The 22,960-nt window shown below is 37.4% G+C and overlaps 1 protein-coding gene across 2 annotated transcripts; it reads left to right on the top strand.

The window, feature by feature from the left end:
* The first annotated feature begins 10,295 nt into the window (after nt 1-10,295).
* LOC103970076 (choline/ethanolaminephosphotransferase 1) lies at nt 10,296-22,155 on the top strand. 2 transcript variants are annotated; one of them, XM_009383718.3, is made up of 20 exons: nt 10,296-10,430; nt 10,706-10,842; nt 11,608-11,617; nt 11,709-11,759; nt 13,047-13,124; nt 14,403-14,478; nt 14,565-14,587; nt 14,677-14,777; nt 15,784-15,878; nt 16,033-16,101; nt 17,388-17,457; nt 18,688-18,751; nt 18,823-18,863; nt 18,962-19,046; nt 20,568-20,630; nt 20,859-20,917; nt 21,034-21,086; nt 21,393-21,465; nt 21,549-21,594; nt 21,690-22,155. In XM_009383718.3, exons 2-19 carry the CDS (start codon nt 10,706-10,708, stop codon nt 21,568-21,570), a joined length of 1,170 nt encoding a protein of 389 aa, XP_009381993.2. In that variant the 5' UTR covers nt 10,296-10,430; the 3' UTR covers nt 21,571-21,594; nt 21,690-22,155. The 2 variants fall into 2 exon arrangements, with proteins under 2 accessions (XP_009381993.2, XP_064945525.1); XM_065089453.1 differs by lacking the exons at nt 10,296-10,430; nt 11,608-11,617 and having other exon boundaries at nt 10,713-10,842.
* Nucleotides 22,156-22,960: the final 805 nt, after the last annotated feature.

Below are 22,960 nucleotides of genomic sequence, written 5' to 3'. Positions count from 1 at the left end.
AATAAAAAATCGATCCTAAATTATGACTTATTATTGTCGTAAAGAAAATATATCCTATAGATATTTCCTTCCAACTAAAATGGGATGAGCAATTTCTCTCTTGGCATCAACGTATATGACAATATATATATATATATATATAAACAAGAGTGTTTTAGAAAATCGAGTGCAACTTTCCTTAATTTTTGACCTATGATTTTGGATCAATTCAATGTATTATTACAATTGATTAATTAATAAAATATAACAAATATTACATTTGATAAAAGTATAAAAATATAATATTAAATAAACAATTAAAAATATAACAAAGTTCTATAAAATGAAATAAATAACACAGAATAATCATACAGATGATCATAATAATAATATAATGTGTATTTTAAAATCAATTTGATAAAATGTAAGATTAATTAAACACGAATGTGATTATAGTGATATATCAAATAATAAAATAATAATATTTTAGTCAATATATTTATAAAATAATTTAAAACTTTACATAGTAGAAATAAGAAATAATAGTATAAATATTTTAACTTAAAAAATATTAAAGAAAAATTTGTTAAATCTCGGATTTTGATGATGACGTTAATTGTCATTTGTTATATAATCCATATGTTGAGATAAGTGTGCAGGATTAACTACGATGAAAGTAAGACATACAGCAGGAGTTGCGCTGGAGTCAAGACTATGATCACGTTGGGAGTTCGAGAGCTCAACGGAAGTCCGGACGGTCGTTGGAGGTTCTGCGGGAACAAATCCGAGAAGTCCAGGAGCTTGCCAAAAGAAGCTCGTCGAAACTCGCCAAGTGGATCGTCGCAAGTCTAGGAGTTTGCCGGAAGTCCGTTGGAGCATCGTCGGAGGTTCGTCGGATGTTCGTCGAAAGTTCGCCGGAAGCTCGCCGGAAGAAGCGATTGACGCACCGGAAGCAAGCTGTAGTAAATATCTTAAGAAATTTGTAGTTAGCACGATGATTAAGTTAAAAATAGGAGGTGATCCCATTAACTTAATCTTGGGGCAATTGGGCCCTTAACAGACCCATATTGGGCCGAATAGATCAACCCATTCGGACCCAGATTTCCTGGCCAGAGGTGGCACCGCTTGGGTCGGCGGTGGCACCGCCCAGGGCTCAGTCTCCGAGCTCTGGTTGGGCGGTGCAACCGCCTCTAACAGAGGTGCAACCGCCTAAGCTCGGTCTCCGAGCTTTGGCAGGAGGTGCAACCGCCCCTGACAAGAGGTGGCATCGCCTAGTGGCTCAGTCTTCGAGCTCTTCCAAGCGGTGCAACCGCCATACTCCGGAATTCCGGAAATTGACAGTTTTGAGCTCAGAATCAAACTGGGTTGGAGCCTATAAATACCCCACCCTTTCAGCAATGAAAGGGCAACAAAAACACCGAAATCCTGATCTTATTCCGTGATTTTTAGAGCTCAAAAGTGTTGTAAAGTCTAGAAGTTCTCCTCCTTCTTTTCTTCTGATCTTTCAAGAGAGGAGAGAAAATTCTGTAAGGGTTGTCTCCTAAGCCCGTCAAAAGGAGTGAAACTGTAAAAAGGTGGTTGGCCTTCGCCTATTGAAGGAAAGCCTCTAGTGGACGTCGATCACCTCGTCGGTGGAGGAAGCCAGAAGTGGATGTAGGTCAAGATTGACCGAACCACTCTAAAATCACGATGCTCTCTGGTTTGCATTTACTTTGAGCATATTATCTTTACTGCAAACCTCCTCAATAGCTTACTGCCTTCTGCGCTTTTACGATCGTATTTCAAAGTTCAGTATTTTCCGAATCGGTGTTTAGACGTAAATTAGTTTTATCGTACGAACATCATATTTCAGTTTATGCTTACATTCTGATTTTCATCATAACTACAAATTGCTTTTATAGATTCATTTTAACTGCATCTTGCTTGATCACAGTTTAAAGTGATTTACAAATCGGCTTTTCTACCGAAATCACTCTTATCGTACGAACGCAGTTTTAATCGTCGAAAGTTTTTCACTGCACTAATTCACCCCCCCCCCCCCTCTTAGTGCTCTTGATCCTAACAATTGGTATCAGAACGGGGTTCACTCTCAAACGGATTAAAACCCAAGAGAGATGGCATACGCCGGAAACTAAGAGGGCTATTTTATTACACGTCCACCTATGTTCAATGGAACAGACTACACCTATTGGAAGACCCGAATGAGGATCTTCCTTATTTCAATGGATTTTGAACTTTAGAATATTGTTGAAAATGGATTTTCAAAGTCTTCTCTTCCAATGATCGATTGGAATGAATTGGAGAAGAAGACTTTTGCTCTTAATGCAAAGGCTATGAATGTCTTATTTTGTGCGCTTGATAAAAATGAGTTTAATCATGTTTCGGTTTGTGAAACCGCGTTTGATATTTGGCATACACTCGAAGTGACTCACGAAGGCACAAGTAGAGTGAAAGAGTCAAAAATCAATCTTTTGATACACTCTTTCAAACTTTTCCGAATAAAACCGAGCGAGACTATTGGCGACATGTACACCCGTTTCACGGATGTCGTCAATGGTTTAAAAGGACTCGACAAAAGTTTTTCAGATTTTGAGCTCGTAAATAAGATTCTAAGATCCCTTCCTAAGAGTTGGGACCCTAAAGTCACTGCTATTCAAGAGGCTAAAGATTTAAACAACTTCCCTCTTGAAGAACTAATCGGGTCATTAATGACCTATGAAATGACATGCAAGGCTCATGAAGAGTAAGAAGACATCCTTCCAAAGAATAGGAATGATATGACACTTAGAACTTTAGATGACCACTTGAGAGAAAACTCAAGTGATGAGGACTGTGATGATGACTTGGCACTTCTAACAAGGAAATTCAAAAAATTCATTAAGAGAAACAAGTTTAAAAATGACACAAAAAATAAACTTGAACCCAAAAAGGACCAAATTATTTGCTACGAGTGCAAAAAGCCGGGACACTACAAAAGTGATTGTCCCCAAGCCAAGAAGAGAACATCAAAAAAGAAGGCGCTCAAAGCAACATGGGATGACTCGAGCGCGTCCGAAGAAGAGGAGTCCAACACCGAGTAAGTTGCTCATTACGCCTTAATGGCCATCGGAGAGGAGGTAACAAATTTAATTGATGCAGATTTATCATTTGATGAGTTATTAAATGTCTTCCATGACTTATTTGATGAATGCAAGATTTTTAGTAGAAAATATAAATTGCTAAAAAAAGAGCATGATAGTCTTACTTGTAATTTCGATAAGTTAAAAACTAAATATCATGATAGTTTATGTTCTTGTATAAAATGTCATGATCTAGAAACTATCCAAAAGGAAAACTTGCTACTTAAGGACACCTTGAAGAAATTTGAGATTGGTAGCAAGTCTTTGAACATGATCCTTACAAACAAGGGTCACATTCCCAAAAGAAGTGGAATCAGATTTGTGAGAAATCCTCACCAAAATCCAACCACCTTCATAAAAGGCCCCATCCTACATGTTCGACACCAAAGCAAATGCAACTTTTGTTGCAAACATGGACACAAAACGCATCATTGTCCATTCAAGAAAATTAGTCCGAACAAATTAATTTGGGTTCCTAAAGGAACCATGATAAACTCTATGCAACATGACAAACAATATAGATAAGTTTTTGAGGCACCCAAAAGTAAATGGGTACCTAAGAATTATCCTGTCTCGTAGAGACGTAAACCATCCCAAACTGGGAGCATGAAATAATATTTTGCTCTTTGGATACTCAATATTCATAACTCGAGATCCAAAAAGAACATGCGATGCTCCCTAGCCTAAATAACAAAAAGAGGATTAGAAAATTAAAATTACAAGAGCAATGCAGATACAATCCTATCCGATCCCTCAGAATTGGAAACCCATGATTCTCCCTTCACATATCCTCTGGATTTCCGAACCCATCAAATTGACTTGTTCGAATCCAACTATATCATGAACTTATGTCTTGTAAGCAAAGTTTGTCATGGACTTGCAAAGCTTACCAACTTGGACAATCTGTCATAAACATGCGTACGACATTTGAAGTAAAGTATGCGCGTCACTAGATCTATCTTGATCATGCAAAATTTCTTATCTTAAAATGAAAATTCTTACGTAATTACGTAAGTAAAGTTGACTGCTTCAAATACAAATTCTTCTCAAGTCAAAAACATTCAAATCAGATCACACAGTAGTCAAAACAAGTGCTCACCGCCTGCAGGCGGTGGCACCGCCCCAGCTGGAGGTAGCACCTCCGACTATCACTTATTACAAGCGGTTGCACCGCCCCAGCCAGCGGTGCAACCGCTTGCAATCTTGCCCCCTTTTAAACCAAGCTAGGGCCGGCGCTGGAACCAACCCCAACTCACTCCCTTCCCCTCTTTACTCTTCCAAAGCTTCTCCACCTCCATTTCTCCCCTCTTAGTATCCCAAATACTCCTCATTTCGAAGCAAAAGATCAATAATCTCTCCTTCTCTTGAAGATCTCACTTAAGGTATTCTCTAAGAAGCCCCTAAATTCTGTTTTTGATTCATTTACTCTTGCTCATTACTATCCTCTTAAATAATAGTAGTTATGGGCTCTAGAAGACCCTCAAGGGACAAAGGGAAGAGGAGATTAGTAGAAGACTTTGATCTTACCATTTTCGATTCAAAATATCATGTTGAAAAATTTTCCTCTTTCGAATTTAGAAGTGTCAATAAGGGAAAACATGTAGATTTAAATGAACTAAGAGACCTAGAGACAATCCAATGATTTGCAAACCTAGATCTATTCCCTATTTTACAAATTAGTGAACCCATCTATCCAAGACTTGTTAGACTGTTTTACAACAATCTACAAGTAGATGAAGAAGAAAGAATGTCTACCTATCTCTTAGGACAACACATCTCCATTACGGATAAATTCATTTACGATATGATACGCATTCTTGTAAAAAATAGAGGACTTTATTTTAGAGGATCGTGGGACAATGAAACAGTTGGGACAACATATGTTGAAGCCTTGGGAACAGTTTTCGGTAATCCCAACCTAGTGATAGTTCTTAAAAGCTGTGAACATCTACTACCACTAAACATTAAAGTACTTCATCATATCCTAACTAGCATCATTCTCCTTAAACAATACCATCATGATGAAGTAAGTCAAATGAAATTATGAACCATGTATTGGATCATGAAAGGACATAACATCTATTTTGGATACCTTATACAACAAAACATGATAGAACTATCTAAGAGAGATATGATGCTTCCATATGGTGGTATAATCACTAGAATACTTAAAGCCTACGATATTCCAATACCACCCGACGAAGAAGTGATGAAAGTGGATAGGTTTAGCATAATAAATAAAAATCTGCTTCATCGATTGAGATGTGTTTATAGAAACGGTAATTGGGTTAGAATGCCTAGAAGAACCGATTCCCCTCAACCAGAACCAGAACCCCAAACACCAGTCTTTAGGGGTACTCAATCTCCTCTGATCTGTCCTTTTGAGGAAACACATCCATTTGGGCAAGCTCCTGCAACATCTATCGAAGACATTGGAATTCGGATGGACCGATTTGAACAAAGACAAGATCGGCTTGAACTTCGCCAAGATCAAATCCTATCTGAACTACAGCAAATTCATCGACAATTTGACTCTTTATTTAGGCACTTTAATTTTCCACCTCCTGAATAAGCTTGTATATGTGGACACAATAACCTCTTGTTGTAACAATTACGTTGTTTTAAACTCTTTATATTACTCACCTTGATCACAATGCCTTGATGACTACTAATCTTTGATATGGTTACTTGATGTATTAATCGGTGAGAATATGTAGGGTTACGTTGCTCAATCTCGTTACTCATTATCAGATTTCATGTTGAAATTAAATGTTTCTATAATGCGAACTTTGAAAACCTTGTGTCTTGGTTTCCATGATAAATGTGAAAGTAATATAGCCATGAAATTGATGTGTCATTTCCATGATGTTAATGTGACATAATATTACCATGATGTTGATGTATTGCCATGATGTTGATGTGTCGGAATGCATCAACTTGTTAAAATTATTCGGACTTTATTGATTGAATGATCAAATCACTTAATTGCCATTATATGCCTAAAATAACATGTTGGAAATTAATACAAAAATTTTCATAATAATGAGCATGTCTTCATGATTGTATAGTCTTGTCCGATTGCATGAAAGTATTAAATTAAATTTTTAGTTCCAATCGGATTTTATGAATACATTATTCTCTTTCGGACCTTGATTCACATCATCTAGCAAATGCATATCTTTTAGACTTATCATGTGAAAAATATTCCATTTGAAAAATAAATTTGATGATTCCTTTTTATAAAAGGAAGATATTTTTTGTGCAAGGATTTGATTCACATAAATATCATGATCCTTGTAAAGCATGCCTTAATATCCTATCGATTTGAACTACACAAATGGCTTTCCTCCTTCATGCAAAAAAGACAATAACAAATAAAAAGGAAGAAGTTTTCACTCTATGTAAATAAGCTTCATGTCATGTTTTTCTTGAGATGTTTGTATCCTATCACTCTATGTAGATAAATGACATGAACCTACTTATGACATCGCACGTATATTTAAAAGTTGTTTATATTGTTCTCCTTTTTGTTGATGACAAAGGGGGAGAAATATATGAATTGATACTATAAATGTCATATTATGTTGAAAAAAGCAGATATATGAATTGACGCTATGATTGCTAAAATACTTGGAATGTGTGCATTAATGATAACTATATGTCATGTTTGCATCATGTTAAGATATCAAGAACTTGCATCGTAGTCCTACGTGTTGATATCTTACCATGTGATGAAATGCTATGATTGCTAAAAGACTTGAAATATGTGCATCATGTTAAGATATCAAGAATTTGCATCATAGTCCTACGTGTTGATATCTTACTATATGATGAAATGCTATGATTGCTAAAAGACTTGAAATGTGTGCATCATGTTAAGATAACAAAATCTTACTTCGAAATTTTACATGTTGATATCTTACCATATGATGAATTGCTATCATTACCATAATTCACATTTGAAATTTGAAAATGGATGTCCAGTCTTGACATCATATATCATTTTCAAAGAGATACATCATGATGAGAATCATGATGGGAATATTGATAAGGTTAAATTATTTAAACTTATCAATATGTCTCTTGAATTCAAAGGCTTTGAATTCAAGAATGACTTATCTCAAGTATGACATATAGATAGGGGGAGTTAAGGTTAACTCCGTTATCAATTGATTGTCATCATAAAAAAAGGTGAGATTGTTGAATCTCGGATTTTGATGATGATGTCAATTGTCATTTGTTATCTAATCCATATGTTGAGTTAAGTGTGCAGAATTAACTACGATGAAAATAAGACATGCATCAGGAGTTGCGCCGGAGTCAAGACTATGATCACGTTGGGAGTTCGAGAGCTCGACGAAAGTCCGGACGATCGTCGAAGGTTCTGTGGGAACAAATCCGAGAAGTCTAAGAGCTTTCCAAAAGAAGCTCGTCGGAACTCGCCAAGTGGATCGTCGCAAGTCCAAGAGTTTGCCAGAAATTCGTCGGAGCATCGTTGGAGGTTCGTCGGATGTTCGTCGAAAGTTCGTCGGAAGCTCGCCGGAAGAAGCGATTGACGCACCGAAAGCAAGCTGTAGTAAATGTCTTAAGAAATTTGTAGTTAGCACGATGATTAAGTTAGAAATGGGAGGTGATCCCATTAACTTAATCTTAGGGAAATTGGGCCCTTAACAGACCCAAATTGGGCCGAATGGGCCAACCCATTCGGACCCAGATTTCTTGGCCAGAGGTGGCATCGCTTGGGTCGGCGGTGGCACTGCCCATGGCTCAGTCTCCGAGCTCTGGCTGGGCGGTTGCGCCGCCTCTGACAGAGGTGCAACCACTCGGTCTCCGAGCTCTAGCTAGGCGATGCAACTGCCCCAATCAAGCGGTGGCACCGCCTGAGCTCGGTCTCCGAGCTCTGGCAGGAGGTGCAACCGCCCCTGATTGGAGGTGGCACTGCCCAGAGGTTCAGTCTTCGAGCTCTGCTAGGCGGTGCAACCGCCCCAGTCAGGCGGTGCAACCGCTTGACCCCGAAATTTCAGGAATTGACAGTTTTGAGCTCGGAATTCAAACTGGGTTGGAGCCTATAAATACCCCACCCTTTTAGCAATGAAAGGGCAACAACAACACCGAAATCCTGATCTTATTATGTGATTTTTAGAGCTCAAAAGCGTTGTAAAGTCTAGAAGTTCTCCTCCCTCTTTTCTTCCAAGTTATGATCTTTCAAGAGAGGAGAGAAAATTCTGTAAGGGTTGTCTCCTAAGCCCGTCAAAAGGAGTGAAACTGTAAAAAGGTGGTTGGCCTTCGCCTATTGAAGGAAAGCCTCTAGTGGACGTCGATGACCTCGTCGATGGAGGAAGCCAGAAGTGGATGTAGGTCAAGATTGACCGAACCACTCTAAAATCGCGGTGCTCTCTGGTTTGCATTTACTTTGAGCATATTATCTTTACTGCAAACCTCCTCAATAGCTTACTGCCTTCTGCGCTTTTACGATCGTATTTCAAAGTTCAATATTTTCCGAATCGGTGTTTAGACGTAAATCAGTTTTATCGTACGAACATCATATTTCAGTTTGCGCTTACATTCTGATTTCCATCATAACTGCAAACTGCCTTTATAGATTAATTTTAACTGCATCTTGCTTGATCACAAGTTAAATTGATTTACGAATCAGCTTTTCTTCTGAAATCGCTCTTATCGTACGAACGCAGTTTTAATCGTCGAAAGTTTTTCACTGCACTAATTCACCCCCCCTCTTAGTGCTCTTGATCCTAACACAATTTACCTTAGAAAGGCCTCCACCATGAAAACAAAGATGCTCGTCCTTTATTACTAATTTTAGCCATCGAATTTGAAGGAGTATGTCATAAGGAATCAAATCGAATTAGTTAAACTCAATCTTCTCCCTCATGGATCACTTTTTACCTTTTATTATTATTGTTGGTGTAAACAACTTCAAGCCGTGGCCTCGGGGCTGTCGCGGCTTGGTTCGGGTCCGGATGATAGGGGATCTCCCTAGGATGTTTTCCGAGATTGCTGAGGCAGTCGATTGCGTTGGTCCGATCGGGACGGGCTCGTCGTTTCCACCGGGAGAGGACCCCCCGCCTGCGCTTTTAGTGGACGACCTCCGCCTTCGCACCTGCACAAAGGTCAGGTCGGGGAGCTCGACCCGACCCCTCCGACGATCAAGTTAGTGGATAGTCGTAGAGGGTTTCTTTAGCTAAGTTCTGTATGTTCCTCTCCTCATCTCTCCCCTTAGAGCGCGAGGGTTTTTATAGTAAGAATTACCGTTGCCTGATGTGCTGGCCTATAGGGAGCAGGACCGTACTTCTGGTAGCGTTTGACGTTGTCGTTGGCGTGGCGTGAGGGATCGAACCTGAACAAGACGTTAAAGCGCCTTGGTAGGCGTTTCGGTCCACGTTGACCAGGTGCCTCATCAAGTCAACAGAGGCGTGATGCGTCATCTGGTACAACTGATATCACGTGAGTCTTATCGTAATTATTACCCTCATCAATAATAATAATAATAATAATAATAATTATTATTATTATTATTATTTTACTCATCCATATGTCACTTTATCAATTGAGGAGAAAGAACGATCAATTCAAAAAAATTAAAATTAATAATTTAAATACGAAGAGAGAATTGAGATTAATAAAAAAATCTACATTAATTTCTCAATTGAGAATGTCATCCGATATATATAAAAAAACTAATTATGGAAGATTTTTTCGATAAATTGCAGAAGATTGAACAGAAGGAACATAATTAATGAGGCGACGCATGCATGTCATTGTCAGGCATCTCAATCGCCTTCACCGACCTGCGTGAGGATAATAAAAGCCTTTCCACAATGTCCATGATGTGGACTCGAATGGACTCCCGCGAATCAATTCCATTTATTCGCATCAAACGCCACCTTCCTCACCCCTTTTTGGGTTGTCAGAATTCGAGTTGGGATTTAAGTAGAGTCCGGCTCGCCTGTCTCGGACTCACCACCCACCAGGGAATTTAAGAGGGTGAACGAGTGGCCAATGAGAAGCCGAGGGCGGAAGCCTGTGGAGACTTTCCCTGTACCCTGAATCCTTCGACGCAGGAAATCCTACCCTCCGCACGCTACGAGGTTGGTACAGTGGACGGTCTATTTTTTATTCATCAATTTTCGTACGCCCTGCGGCATTATAATGTTATCATAATGCTTTATTGTTTCCGCCACTTCTCGCTCTTGTTTCGCTTCTTTCCCGATCTTTCGGCCACCCCCTTCTTAGGGCGTAAGCAACGAAAGGAAAGAAGATCCAAGCCTCGCCTATCTCTGCGGTTCCCCGGTCGCCCGATCCGCGTCCAAGGTGCCATTCGATGTTCAAACCCATGCTTTCTCTTTTGATCTGACCCGTCCTCGATCTCATCGGCTATTTCTCTGTTGTCTTTCGATCTTCGCATTCTGTATTGGGTTCGACCGTTGTTCTTGCTTCCTGCGGTGCCTGTTTTTGTAGGGATCGCGCAAGAGCTGGCAGCTTGGTTAATCACCTTTTCAAAATGTCATCTTGTTTCGAGTTTCTGGATTGTTTTATTATTGATGCGATCTGGTATATAGGTTGAATCTTTCTGTGCTAAATGGCAGATGGGATACATCGGCCACCATGGGGTGGCGACGTTGCACAAGTACAAGTACAGCGGCGTGGACCACTCGCTAGTCGCTAAGTACATCTTGCAGCCGTTCTGGAGCCGCAGCGTCACGCTTTTCCCTCTTTGGATGCCGTATGTTCTCTTCGCCAACTCTAATTAGTTCTCTCGGGCTGCTGCTCATTTTATTTATATGCATATACCTTAACTGGTCTGTGAGTGTTCCTCGGTTAGTATATCAAGAACTATGCATGTTTTCGTTGTATCTTTTGGAATTGTGTTGTCCATCGGATGTGTTAGGAGTTGTTATTGGATCGAACAGAAGTTTCCCTCTTTTGTGATGTGATGCCATCGCCATCAAGGTACCATTTTAAGTCTGCTTTACACCTTTAGTAACCTTGGGCCTGTCTTGCTAAGCTTTATTTGCTTGGTAAGTTTTTATATCTTAAATACAAAATCCAGCAAGATAGATGCACTTTGTTGTGATATTCTGATGAAACCTCGTCTCTAGATGCCTTGGTTCGTTGGATATTATTCGATATTTTGTTCTATTACTGTTTGAATAGCAACTCCATCTTACTAGAACATTGGGTTAAAATATAAGCAACTAACTAAACAGCAGTAGCATGTGGAATGGATATTACTGGAAAAGAGTCAAAACCTGTGCATGCTTTGCAATAATATTCATATTGTTCAAACATATAGCAGAATATCGTCCAGTAGAGGTTGTTTCTCTTAGTTTAAAGGATGGCATGCATCTTACTAGATTATTGTACATTTCTTGCTAACTCACAAGTGACACATGTTATTGCATCGTTGCAATTGTTATGCATCTTTTCTAGGATACCACTGACACATTTTCTTTTATTTTTACCTTTGCATGTTGATATGCATTTCCAGACCAAACATGGTAAGAAGACAGTACTCTGCTTCTTTTGTCACCTTCTTTGTGATCGTCTCATCATTGTCTAAGGGCTGCAATGCTGTTGCTTGTTCTGCAGATCACTCTTACAGGATTTATGTTTCTGATGGTATCCGCATATCTTGGCTATGTAAGTAGTTGTATTGGAACTTGCCTCGGATTTTTCTGTGCTTTATGTTCCTTGAATCTTTTAGCTTCCACCAGCTGTTCTTATTCTTGTTCGACTTTGCTATGAGATATTGCCCTCAGTGGAATCTAGTAATCTAAACCCTGATATGTGATGTTGCAATGAAGAAATCAGGGTATGAACCGGTTACAACAGTACAAAGTTTAAAGGTTTTTCTTTTTCTTATAGATACTGAATACCTAATTGGAATTTAAGTCGCTTTACTACTTTCTCAACACAGGACTGAGGTTCAAAACACACCAACGAGTTCACGTTCACAGATAGACTGTTTACTACGTGTTATTTGCAAAAGATTAAGATGATGGTCGTTTTGACAAGTTCAGATGTTTCATGAGTTGGAAAGAAACTAGAGAAATGACACATTGATTAGACCTGGAAAATCTTAGCATTTTGGCTCAGTTCATTTCATTTTAGTTTGTTTTGCTTCTGAAAGTTCACACTTGCTTCTTGAAATTTTGCAAATTTAGTTAATTGGATCAATGGTGTCCACAACACTCAGATCAAAATTCAGTCATGTTCATGTGTCATGTGAACACAGAAGAAAACTTAACGTATTATAGTACTCTTGTCAGATGCTAAGACGATAAGTGTTTCTTTCTTTGCCATTCAACAAGACTGTTGAACTTCGGTATGTTGTGTAATAAAAGTTGTGATCGATTTAGCATAACAAGTTTTCTGAAAAATGAGGTTGTTAATTGGACTATTCATTATCTCGTTACGTACTTCGGCAACTTTAAGATAAGGGTGAAACAGTTAGAACATTCTAGGTTCTAGCTTCAAGCTGACAGCAAAAGTTTGGATTTATATTGTTATTAAGATTTTTCCATATGGAACTTCCGAATGCTGATTTTGCATCTCATTTCTTATATTACTAGTTTGTCGATTGGTTTACCTTGCTGAGTAGAGAGAGTAGTTTTTCATTTGGGGATTCTAATTGGTTTCTTCTTAAATCTGTTCATCTTTATCACTGATGACATTTGGCTTTGTGCATTATCTGGTAGCTGCAGTGTATATAGCCATTTATTGCTTACTAGCATCCGATTCTGTTGTCCACAGAAACATGCTACAATATTGAATTATGCTATATGTTTTGCTTGTAACACATGCTCTGGATGTTAACATAGATCTTTTGCCTTATTCAGCTTACGCATTGTTTATGATTGTTTGTAGATCAATATCTTTTCCTTACAAATTTTGCATGCTTTACATGTTTGTGTCTGTTCTTCACAGGTATATTCGCCCCATCTTGATACAGCTCCACCAAGATGGGTCCACCTTGCTCATGGATTGCTTCTCTTTTTATACCAGGTTTGTTCAAGAATTTCTCAACCTTTTTCTAAAATGTGTATGTATTTCTCGAATTCTGCTATTGCTTAGTAGAAAATAAGAAATGTCAGTTAATAAGCTGTTTTGAAGTATTTGGTCTTCAAATTTTACTAGTGATTCGATGAGTAGAATTGGATTAAAATGTTAGTGTGCCGAAATGTTTAACATACTCATCCTTGAATTCAACATATATGAATATGAATTTCTTTTTTTTCCTTTTATATGAGACATCTTTCATATGAGACACATTGCATTAGGTGTGCCAGAGCAACCAAGCGAAAAAAAAAGACTGAAAAAAATGGGGATGATTGAAAGTAGAATTATAATTGAGAAAAAAGATGGATATCTGTGACATCTCCATTGTATTCATCCAGAAACTATCCCATGGTCACATACGTTACATTTGGCTGGCTTGGGTCACCAATTTGCTTGATGGTTTGGCCCAAAAAATTGGATACAAGTTGGTTCCAAAAAACTGGTTGAGAATTTTCTATACTGGGCCTTGACAAGGTTGAAAATTCAGATCTTTCGTGGAGTTTTCTCACTTTGATAATTGGAGGATTTCTTTTTCTTTTTTTACGAATGTTTCTTTTTCTGTGTTGTATCTTCATTTTGTATTGGATGTTGAATTTGTATGTGCCAGTACCCTTTATCTTGGGAAGGTTGTCACCTTTGATTGCACTTTTGGTTTTTTGAGATTTGTATAACTTGACAATCGTGAAGCTCCAGATATTGCCATATTGCTCATTGCATAATGACTAATATATGTTTATGATCTTTTCAATGTTGGAATGGGTTGCCACTTGCCACTTGATTGTACAGTCAATTAATAAATTAAGCACTTCTAAAAAATAATTGGTGGTCAAAGAAAAATTAAGCTTATCAGGTGCAGGTTTCCAACCCTTTCTCAGTTGATGCCAATTTGTTGGCCATCAGTAACTCATGAAAGGGGCCTGCAGTGAGAACTAAAATGCCACTTCACGTATATAGGAATTTTATTATCAAAATATCTGCAATTAACATGCTTCAGTGAATTGTGAAACCCACTGTCTATTGTTGTCTGCAATAGTCATTTTTCAACTAGTGCCAATGGTCTTTTTTGGTTTCTGTCTGTTCATGCATTGGTTATAGTGGAAACTTGACGTCATATAGTATAAACAAGTTAGGTGAAAATTTTACATCTATAGGCAAATCTCTTTCTTAAAACAATAACTTACTTGATTTAACTAATGCCTCCTGATTCAATGATGTGTTCTCCAGACTTTTGATGCTGTTGATGGTAAACAAGCTAGGCGTACGAATTCATCCAGTCCTTTGGGTGAACTTTTCGATCATGGTAATTTTTTTCTTCTTAAGAATATACCTTTGTCCTTGTTTATAAGTTATACTCATCTCCTGATACCCGAGACTCTGTGATCACAGGATGCGATGCGCTTGCATGTGCTGTATGTCCACTCATCTTGTCCTCTTTTATTGCCTTGTTTTCCTGATACTTTGTTGTTACTTATGATATTGGTTTCCTACTTTTAATCAGTTCGAAGCCATGGCCTTTGGGAGCACTGCACTGTGTGGTAGGAACACTTTTTGGTTTTGGGTAATTGCAGCAATTCCATTTTACCTTGCAACGTGGGAACAGTAAGTTCTTCAAAGGTTCTCATATTCGTCATTGGACTTTAACTATTTCCTTTTGCTTTATATAATAAGTAAGCTTTTATATAGTACATTTGAGAAAAAAGACTTCTAACTTGATCACCATCTGGATTCTTGTCATGTTTTTCCACGGTCAATTATTCCTATGGTGGGAGCATGCCTTAGAAAGCGGATCTAGATGTTGTTGCCAATGTTTTTCCCTCCCTCCTTTTTCTAGTACTTTCTGGGGCAGCTCATCGTTTGATTCTCTATGCTTCTATTTACGGAAGGCTTTACCATGATATAGCAGTCATATTGAATGATGCACACCAGTCTGGTTATGGACTGCCAGGTTTTTAAGAGTATCGCTTAATATTAGTTGATTGATATAAACTATGGAGATTTTGGTCTGAACTTTATTAATATATCAACTAGTTTCAGTTGAAAACTGTGGTTCCTGGCTCTATAATGCATTGGACTGGTTCAAGGATTGGCTGATCCCTGCTCAATAATTTAAAGCCTGAGATAAGTAATCTTGTATCCCTAATTATTTGACCTTCCTTGTCTCAAGCTCGATGTGACAGCTGAAAAAAAGCAGATGAATAGTAAGAGAAGGCTGGTGGCAATTTTTAAACAATTAATGGAAAAAAAAGGAAGCACAATAAGAAAAGGAAGAGGAAAATCACTATATTTTCTAACCATTTTCCCTCTTCAACCTGTTTCTAACAGCAGCCAGTATCATTCACCATAGAGAGAATACCAGCTTTGAATATTTGTAACTTATAGATCAGGTATATAGGGGACCGATTTATCTGTTGTGATAAGTTACTGTTGGTCTTCGCTGACCATATTTAAACTAACAATTTTAATTCTTTATTTCTAACTACTTTTTGGAATGTTGTTCCCCATAACTGTTGATATTTTCTTCTATTCTTTACTGGAACAATAGTTTAATAGGTTTAACTTTGGTAGTTCTATTTGCATTTGTTAACACTTCTTGTAACTTTTCCAGCTTCTTTACCAATACACTTATTCTTCCAATAATTAATGGACCTACAGAAGGCCTCATGCTAATCTATGTTTGTCACTGGCTGACATTCTTTTTGGGTATGTGAACTTTGAGTTCCTTTTACATAGAATTGAAAGAAATGAATTTTCTTTTTTCCTTTTTTCAGTTTATTATCAAATATTTTTAATATGGTGTACATCTTTCTTTCTCTAAAGACTCTATACTGATGTGTTTTTTGTGTTCTTTATCCAGGAGCTGAATGGTGGGCACAGGATTTCAGGAAGTCAATCCCATTTTTAGGTTGGGTGCCATTAATTCCTGGTAATGTAGTCTGACACTAAGACTTCTTAAAAGCTGTTGTTTTTGGCATTTTGATAACAAAATGCCATGCCTTGAATCCTGCAGTTTATAAACTGACATTTCCACTGTTGAACAATTGAGTTTATGGTTCTACTGCAATTTGTATACATGGTTCTACTGCCATTTGGATACATCTTTCTATTTCTAGTTACCGTAATGCTTCATTGACTATTGTACATGTAATGGACCCTGTTGAGTTACTTTGAAGTTTTACTCCAGTTCTTTTCATTACTGAGTTTGTATAGACTGGAACTAAGGTTAGGTACACTGAATAATGATGCATTAAGGCAAAGATTGAGAATTGGATGGAGGAATAAATAAATGGCTTTTCATGAAAGGACCTATAGTTTCAGCAATCTATCAATAAAATTTGATTGTCATAGCTGAGGCTAAGGCTTTACTGTTGTTTTAATGTTTGTGGTAGCTGTGCTAAACTAATGTGAAATAAACCAGAGTTAATCATCTCTCATCTAATATTTGTGATAAATCATTTGAATTCAGCGATTATCCCATGATCACATAGATTGAGGATAAGACAAATGTATAATAGGTCTAGTCAGTTATACTTAAAATGACTGTTAAATAGGAATTGGTAACAAGAATAACGATAGTATCTAATGAAAAAAATGTCAGTGTCGGAAAGTAGAGACAAACTGATATACAATCTGAGAGAACGAGACCTTTGTTTCTTCCTGTCTCCAGTTCTGTTCCATGTTTTCCATTTTTTTGTTAATTAATGCTGAGGCCTACTTGCTCCTTTTTGAGTCTTTGTAGTAGGATATCTACGCTTACAATTTAGTCATTTGAAGATTCAACCACCAAATATTTCAACCTTCTATCAATTGAAGACTATGGCTGAAACAAAAATAAGCTACCATTGGGAAATATTCCCAACTATTCGGTATCCTTTGTGTTTGCAGCATTAGACACCTATAGAATGAACAGCCATCAATAAGAGCAGGATGCTTTAGATTTGTCAACACCACCTTACTATTGAAAGGCGGGTAGAGCATGTGCTATCTTTAACATCTACTGATGTTTGCGAGCAGTTCGATGAGAAAAGGGTAACAAGGTTGAGATAGGAAACTCAATCTATCTCTTTATTCTAAGCATCTTTGTCTTTAATATCCACTTCATTCTTTTTTTCAATCAATTCAGTCAATTTTTGGTGCTTTATGTATATATCATGGCATGCAGAATTGCCCAGTGTGAATTAATATTTTTTCGTTATTTATTGATTTTACCAGAGATCCCAGTATATAGTGTTGTGCTATTTATGATGATTGCTTTTGGTGTGATTCCAACTATTGCTTCCAAGTAAGTTTTCTTTTTATCATTCCTTTCTCAGTTTTTCAGTCTGAGTTTTCTGCTTGTAGCTGAGTTTAGTTGCATGTACAAAAGCAGACTTAATTTAGGGTCTGTATTAAGGCTGATTTTAGCTGTTAGTGTGGTTTCTTGAGGTCTCTTAATTGAATCAGCTTATTCGTTTTACAGAAAATAATGCAGACAGGAACAATTGCTTAACCTTCTATTTTTTTAATCTAAATAAGAATCTAAATATGATAAGAAAACTCTTTTTTTTTCCTCTTCTTTTTTGTCCTTTTGTTTTTATTGTTGACAAAACCTACAGTCCATCAGATAATAACAGATCCTGTGTTGGAGATGAGCTTTCGGGCCTATATGGGCCACTAACCTGGTGTCTTGAGAATTCTGGTGAAATAGTCCAATCCTAGAGTGCTGAATTGTGTCCTGAGCTGCAGCAGTTATCTGAGACCCTATGTCACAGTTGAATAGCACCATAAGTGAGATGTAAATTCGTGAAACAATAAAAGATATCTGCATTGTAATTTACCAAAAAGAAATGGTAAATTACTGGCTTGCGGCTGGGGTGTAATTTACCAAAAAGAAATGAAACAAGAAATGTTTGCATTCATGAACATTAAGGTAGTTTAGATGGATTGAGGAAAATCTGTTTTAGATTCTATGAACATGTCTAAAGGTGAAATTTAATTTAAATGCATCTGTAAGATAAGATGAGCCAATTTGGACCGGAGGTATAGGAGAGGTGAAGGAAGAGAGATACACTGACCTGTAAAACAAGGTAAATCAATTTTCATTGGTGGTGTGAGGACAAAGCTTCATAAAACAATAAAAGTATATATATGATGACTCTTAATTTCACTAGTAATATTGTCTTCAGCATAGCTCAAATGCCAAAAATGATTAACATGTAGCTGGTCCTATATAGTTGGTGGTTTTGAAATCTTTTGGTTATCTGCTTGTATTTTCAATAGATAAATCTACCGAAAGAACTGTTTCTCAATTCTTTTATCTTTTTTCATGCTCCTTATTCCATACTTGGTGGAGGCCTTTTCTCTTCCAGTATCCCTCAAAATATTTTGCTAATATGGTGTATTCTTGTGAATTTCAAATAAGCTGCTTTTGTACCTTGTGCTAATATGATGTATCCTTACTCCAAAGATTCTGCTTTTGTGGCCTCTTGTGCTGTTTAACGGCTGTAACGTTAATAATATGCCTCATTTGCAGCATCAGCAATGTCCACAAGGTTGTCAAAGCGAGAAGAGGAAGCATGATATTGGCATTAGCAATGGTAAGTCATATAATGTCAAATCTACATATATGTTGCAAGATTTCTCAAAACGAACATTCTTATTTTTGCAGCTATTTCCTTTTGGCGTGCTTTTGGCTGGAGTTCTTATCTGGTTTGTGTATAAAAATAATTGCTTGCACACTTTGTTTTCATGATGTAGTAGTTGACTTGAAAAGAACATTTTTGTAAAGTATCATTCTATCGTTGCAGGTCATATCTATCTCCTTCAGACATTATGCACAGTCACCCTCATTTGCTTATAATTGGAACTGGATTTGCATTTGGGTTTCTTGTTGTAAGCTCGCTAACCTTTTGCATACTCTAGAAGTGTCTTGTATTTTTGTTTCTGTACAAATATCAATAGATTATGAGCAGTTCGTTAATTATCTTTTATGATATTTATAAGTTCTATATTAGAGTTTTGTTTAATCAGTCATTTTCTTTGTGACCCCTTTCTGATGAGTTCACATGGATGCTTGATTATCTCAGTCCAGCTTTTGTTGGCCGCTCTTTTTCTTAAAATAAAATTAGATATATAATCTTTGTTGCTTCTGAAATTTCCTAGAGAAAAAAGTCTCACAGTAGGATTAGGTTCTTCTCCAAGCTGATTGCAACCTTTTTATGTTGATTCATGTGAGCTTTGGATCTTACTTTCTGATTGTATTCTTTCTTTGTCCATACGAATATGTCAAAAAAATATCATGTGTGCATCTATTCTGTGTAGTCTATTCTTAACAACATGGATATGGTGAGTCATTTACTTGGTTCATTTATTGAAAAGCAGAACAACTATCAAAGCGGCATGCTTCTAGTTACTTTTTGCTTCATTTATCTATTCTCAACTTATCTTCAGAATAGTGATTACCAGGGTTTGTCTCTTTTTCTTCTTGGGGGAAGTGGCAATTGAGTGAAAACATCTTTTTCCTTGTTGGAACTTGTATTGTTAGTTTCTTTTTTTGGTTATTGTATTTTATTGGAGAAATGAGGATGATAGTTAGTCTGTGTATTGCATGCAAATGAGATGACCAGTGTGCTTCAATTCTACAGGTGCAAATGTGTATATTCAGTTTCTTGTATGCCTGTCCCACTCAATGCAGAAGATTCAAGATAATTGGTGATTTTTTTGACATTTAGTTGCCATGGTCAATCAGTCATTAGGGAGAACCTCATCATGGTAAAAGATAGAAATGTGTGTTTCTAATGTGTCATTGGAGGACTATAGTTTCACAAGGGTACCTCATGTTGACTGGTTGCTGGCACGATACCTTGTCAAGCAGTGGTGCACTTTCTGGCACTATGGCAAAAGAAAAACAAAGGAAACAAATATGAGATGAAGAGGGGAAGAAACAGAATGGTTAGCTTTAGCAACATGATGGAAAGAATTTACACAAATGTTGAAGTCTTTTTTTTTTCTTAGGTGAAATTTCTATATGAATATAGAATTTGCAACAGGAAACAACAACATGGAACCATTTCATGACACAATGTTTTCCATTTTATAATAAAGTGATTTCTCTAGTGGCGCAACTGGTCAAGATAGTATTGTTATTTTCCCTTGAACCATCATATCTACTGCTCAATGCAAAGTGTTAGGACAATACAATTTGGATACAAATGCATCTCCACCATTTCTTTTTTCTATGTTAGTATAATTTGTGCTGTAGAAATTCTTGTTCATGTTTTAAATGGTTCTTGACTTGTGTCTTATACAGACTTCCATGAATTTTGCAATTTTTTTCCTCTGCAATTTCTGGTATCGCAAAGCTTTGCTCCTGTTTGTATTTAAAGCATGAAGTTCTAATAAATTCTTTGACAGGGAAGGATGATTCTTGCGCACCTCTGCGATGAACCCAAGGGTTTAAAAACTGGAATGTGCATGGTATTTATCTTACATGTGAATCGATGTTGTTGCATGTTAGCTATCATTTTGGTCTTCATTTTCCTGTTTCATATATCATGCACCTCATTTCTTCTATGATCGTTGTAATTCTGATAACAATTCCTGGAACTGTACATAACTATCTGCAAGTAGATTTTTTTTAGAACTTATTTGCATTTGCTTGGAAAATATCATGGAAATATTGACATGGTATGTCTCTTTCAACAGTCTCTATTGTTTCTTCCCCTTGCCATTGCGAATGCTCTCACTGCCAGACTTAATGATGGGTATGTTTATCCTTGAGAAAATTTAAATTTTGAACATTCATTTGCTTGATGTTAGAAACAGCCAAATAGTTTCCTTCTGGCCTGAGATTATCATTCTGTCTTGTCTTTTGCTGCAGAGTTCCTCTTATTGATGAGCGTCTAATTCTCATTCTGTATTGTCTATTCACAGGTAATTTGGTTTGTGTTTTTCTTACTTGTTAATGACTTTTATAGACTTGAGCAGCTGTTCATCTTCTCCTTGCTTCCTGCTTTGTTTCTTGGTTTATGAAGAAAAATGAAAAACTTCTTTTTTGCTGTGCTATTGAATATGTTTGTCTTCCATCAAGTGATGAGCATGTAATAACTGGGGTCTCTACTGTTACTGGTTACATATATGACTTTTTGTCTCATGTTCAGTTAATATTTTCGGATGTCATAAATTGGTGCTATTTAATTCTTCTGATTATTCAGCCTCATGCATTTCTTTTTTGAACAGTGTTGCTTTATCTGCATTTTGCAACATCCGTCATCCATGAGATCACAAATGCACTGGGCATTTACTGCTTCAGGTTTGATACACTTCCCTCTTGATGATACTTGTGCATTAATAGTTCTCAAAACAGACTTTTCATTGTGTATCATTGGACAACAGGATAACCAGGAAAGAAGCTTAAACAATTTCTCACATGCTGTTTGGGGTACATGTTCAACGTATTCGACAATGTTTTATTTTACATAATTTACATCATGATATTTCCCTTCTCACGTTTCATCTTCTTTGCTGGGATTTTAGGTGAAAGCAAAGCAACATGATTAGGTACAATTCAAAAAACACTATCACTGTTATCAAGTTTGCCAACAGAACATGGAGTTTATCAGATGATGATCACCAGCAATTGCACGCTCATCAATCAATCGAGAATGCGGATGTTATTCTGACAACATTTGGAGTAGGAAAACAGAAATATTGAAAGGGCAAAGAGATCTGATGCAGATGCAAAGCAAGATTTTTTGGTCAATGATGCCTTGCTGTACTTAAAGAATACATGGATTGAGTTTCTTGCTGATTGAACACAGATTGATGTGGCCCTATTGTTAAGGATTTGGTGTGAGAAGTTTTGTTGGTTAAAGTTGAAATCTGGTCAAAATGGGCAATGTTGTTTACTTTGGCAGACATGTTATTTTTCCAGTGGAATTTTGACCATCTGAACTTATGCTGAATGGTGAATTGGTCGACAGCAGGCTTTGTTTGGGTATATTTCTTGTTTTCGAGAACTGGTAAAAAAAATATTCTATCATAATTTTGATAGTTGTAACAAAATGTTTTTTTTTTTTGGAATTTTGAACACTATCTTTAATGTCAAAAACTATTGTCGGATTCTTTAAGTTTCCTAATGTTCTGAAAGCATGGCTTGTGGGTCCCACACAAAATCAAAGCTCATCGAGAGAACACATCACCCCGGCAAGCTTCACGGGCGATCCGGTCGTGGACGATTGCGAACACTTCCACGTATGCATAGTTCGACTTCGTACTGGTCTCGTTTTGGTCACAGAAAGCGGGAGCGGAAAGAAAGAGGAGATGATCCAGAGACTAGCCTGTTACGACGACGAAGGTACTATCTATCCCCTCTTCTCCATGCTTTCCGCGTCTCTTCCTTGTCCTGCATCGATCTTGATTCCATAACCTATATGACGATAAATGCCATCAACATCGGTCCTTTCTCGAGAAAACGAAGAGGAGAGTGCCCAATTAAAACTCGAATTGGGAGGAACGGGAAAGGGGCATCTGCGGCGGAATCGAGATCGAGGAGCACTTGCTTCGGGCGAAAGCTAGGGTTTTTGGAGGCCGAGCAGAGGAATGGGGGGCGGAGTCTTCTCGGAGACCGGAGCGACGCCGTCACGACCCCGCCAAAGCCTGGAGAATATATCGGAGCCGATATTGGATGATTATAACGCTAGGACGGTTATATCGGTTATATTATCAACCCTTTATTGAATTTTAGGAGTAAAATGCTGATAATTACGTGAACACAATTAATTCAATTTAACGGACCATAAAATGGA

Source organism: Musa acuminata, chromosome BXJ1-2 (genome assembly GCF_036884655.1).
Source record: "Musa acuminata AAA Group cultivar baxijiao chromosome BXJ1-2, Cavendish_Baxijiao_AAA, whole genome shotgun sequence".
NCBI classification, from domain to species: Eukaryota; Viridiplantae; Streptophyta; class Magnoliopsida; order Zingiberales; family Musaceae; genus Musa; species Musa acuminata.
Note: the sequence above shows the minus strand (reverse complement) of the source record. Positions and strands in the feature narration are given on the sequence as shown.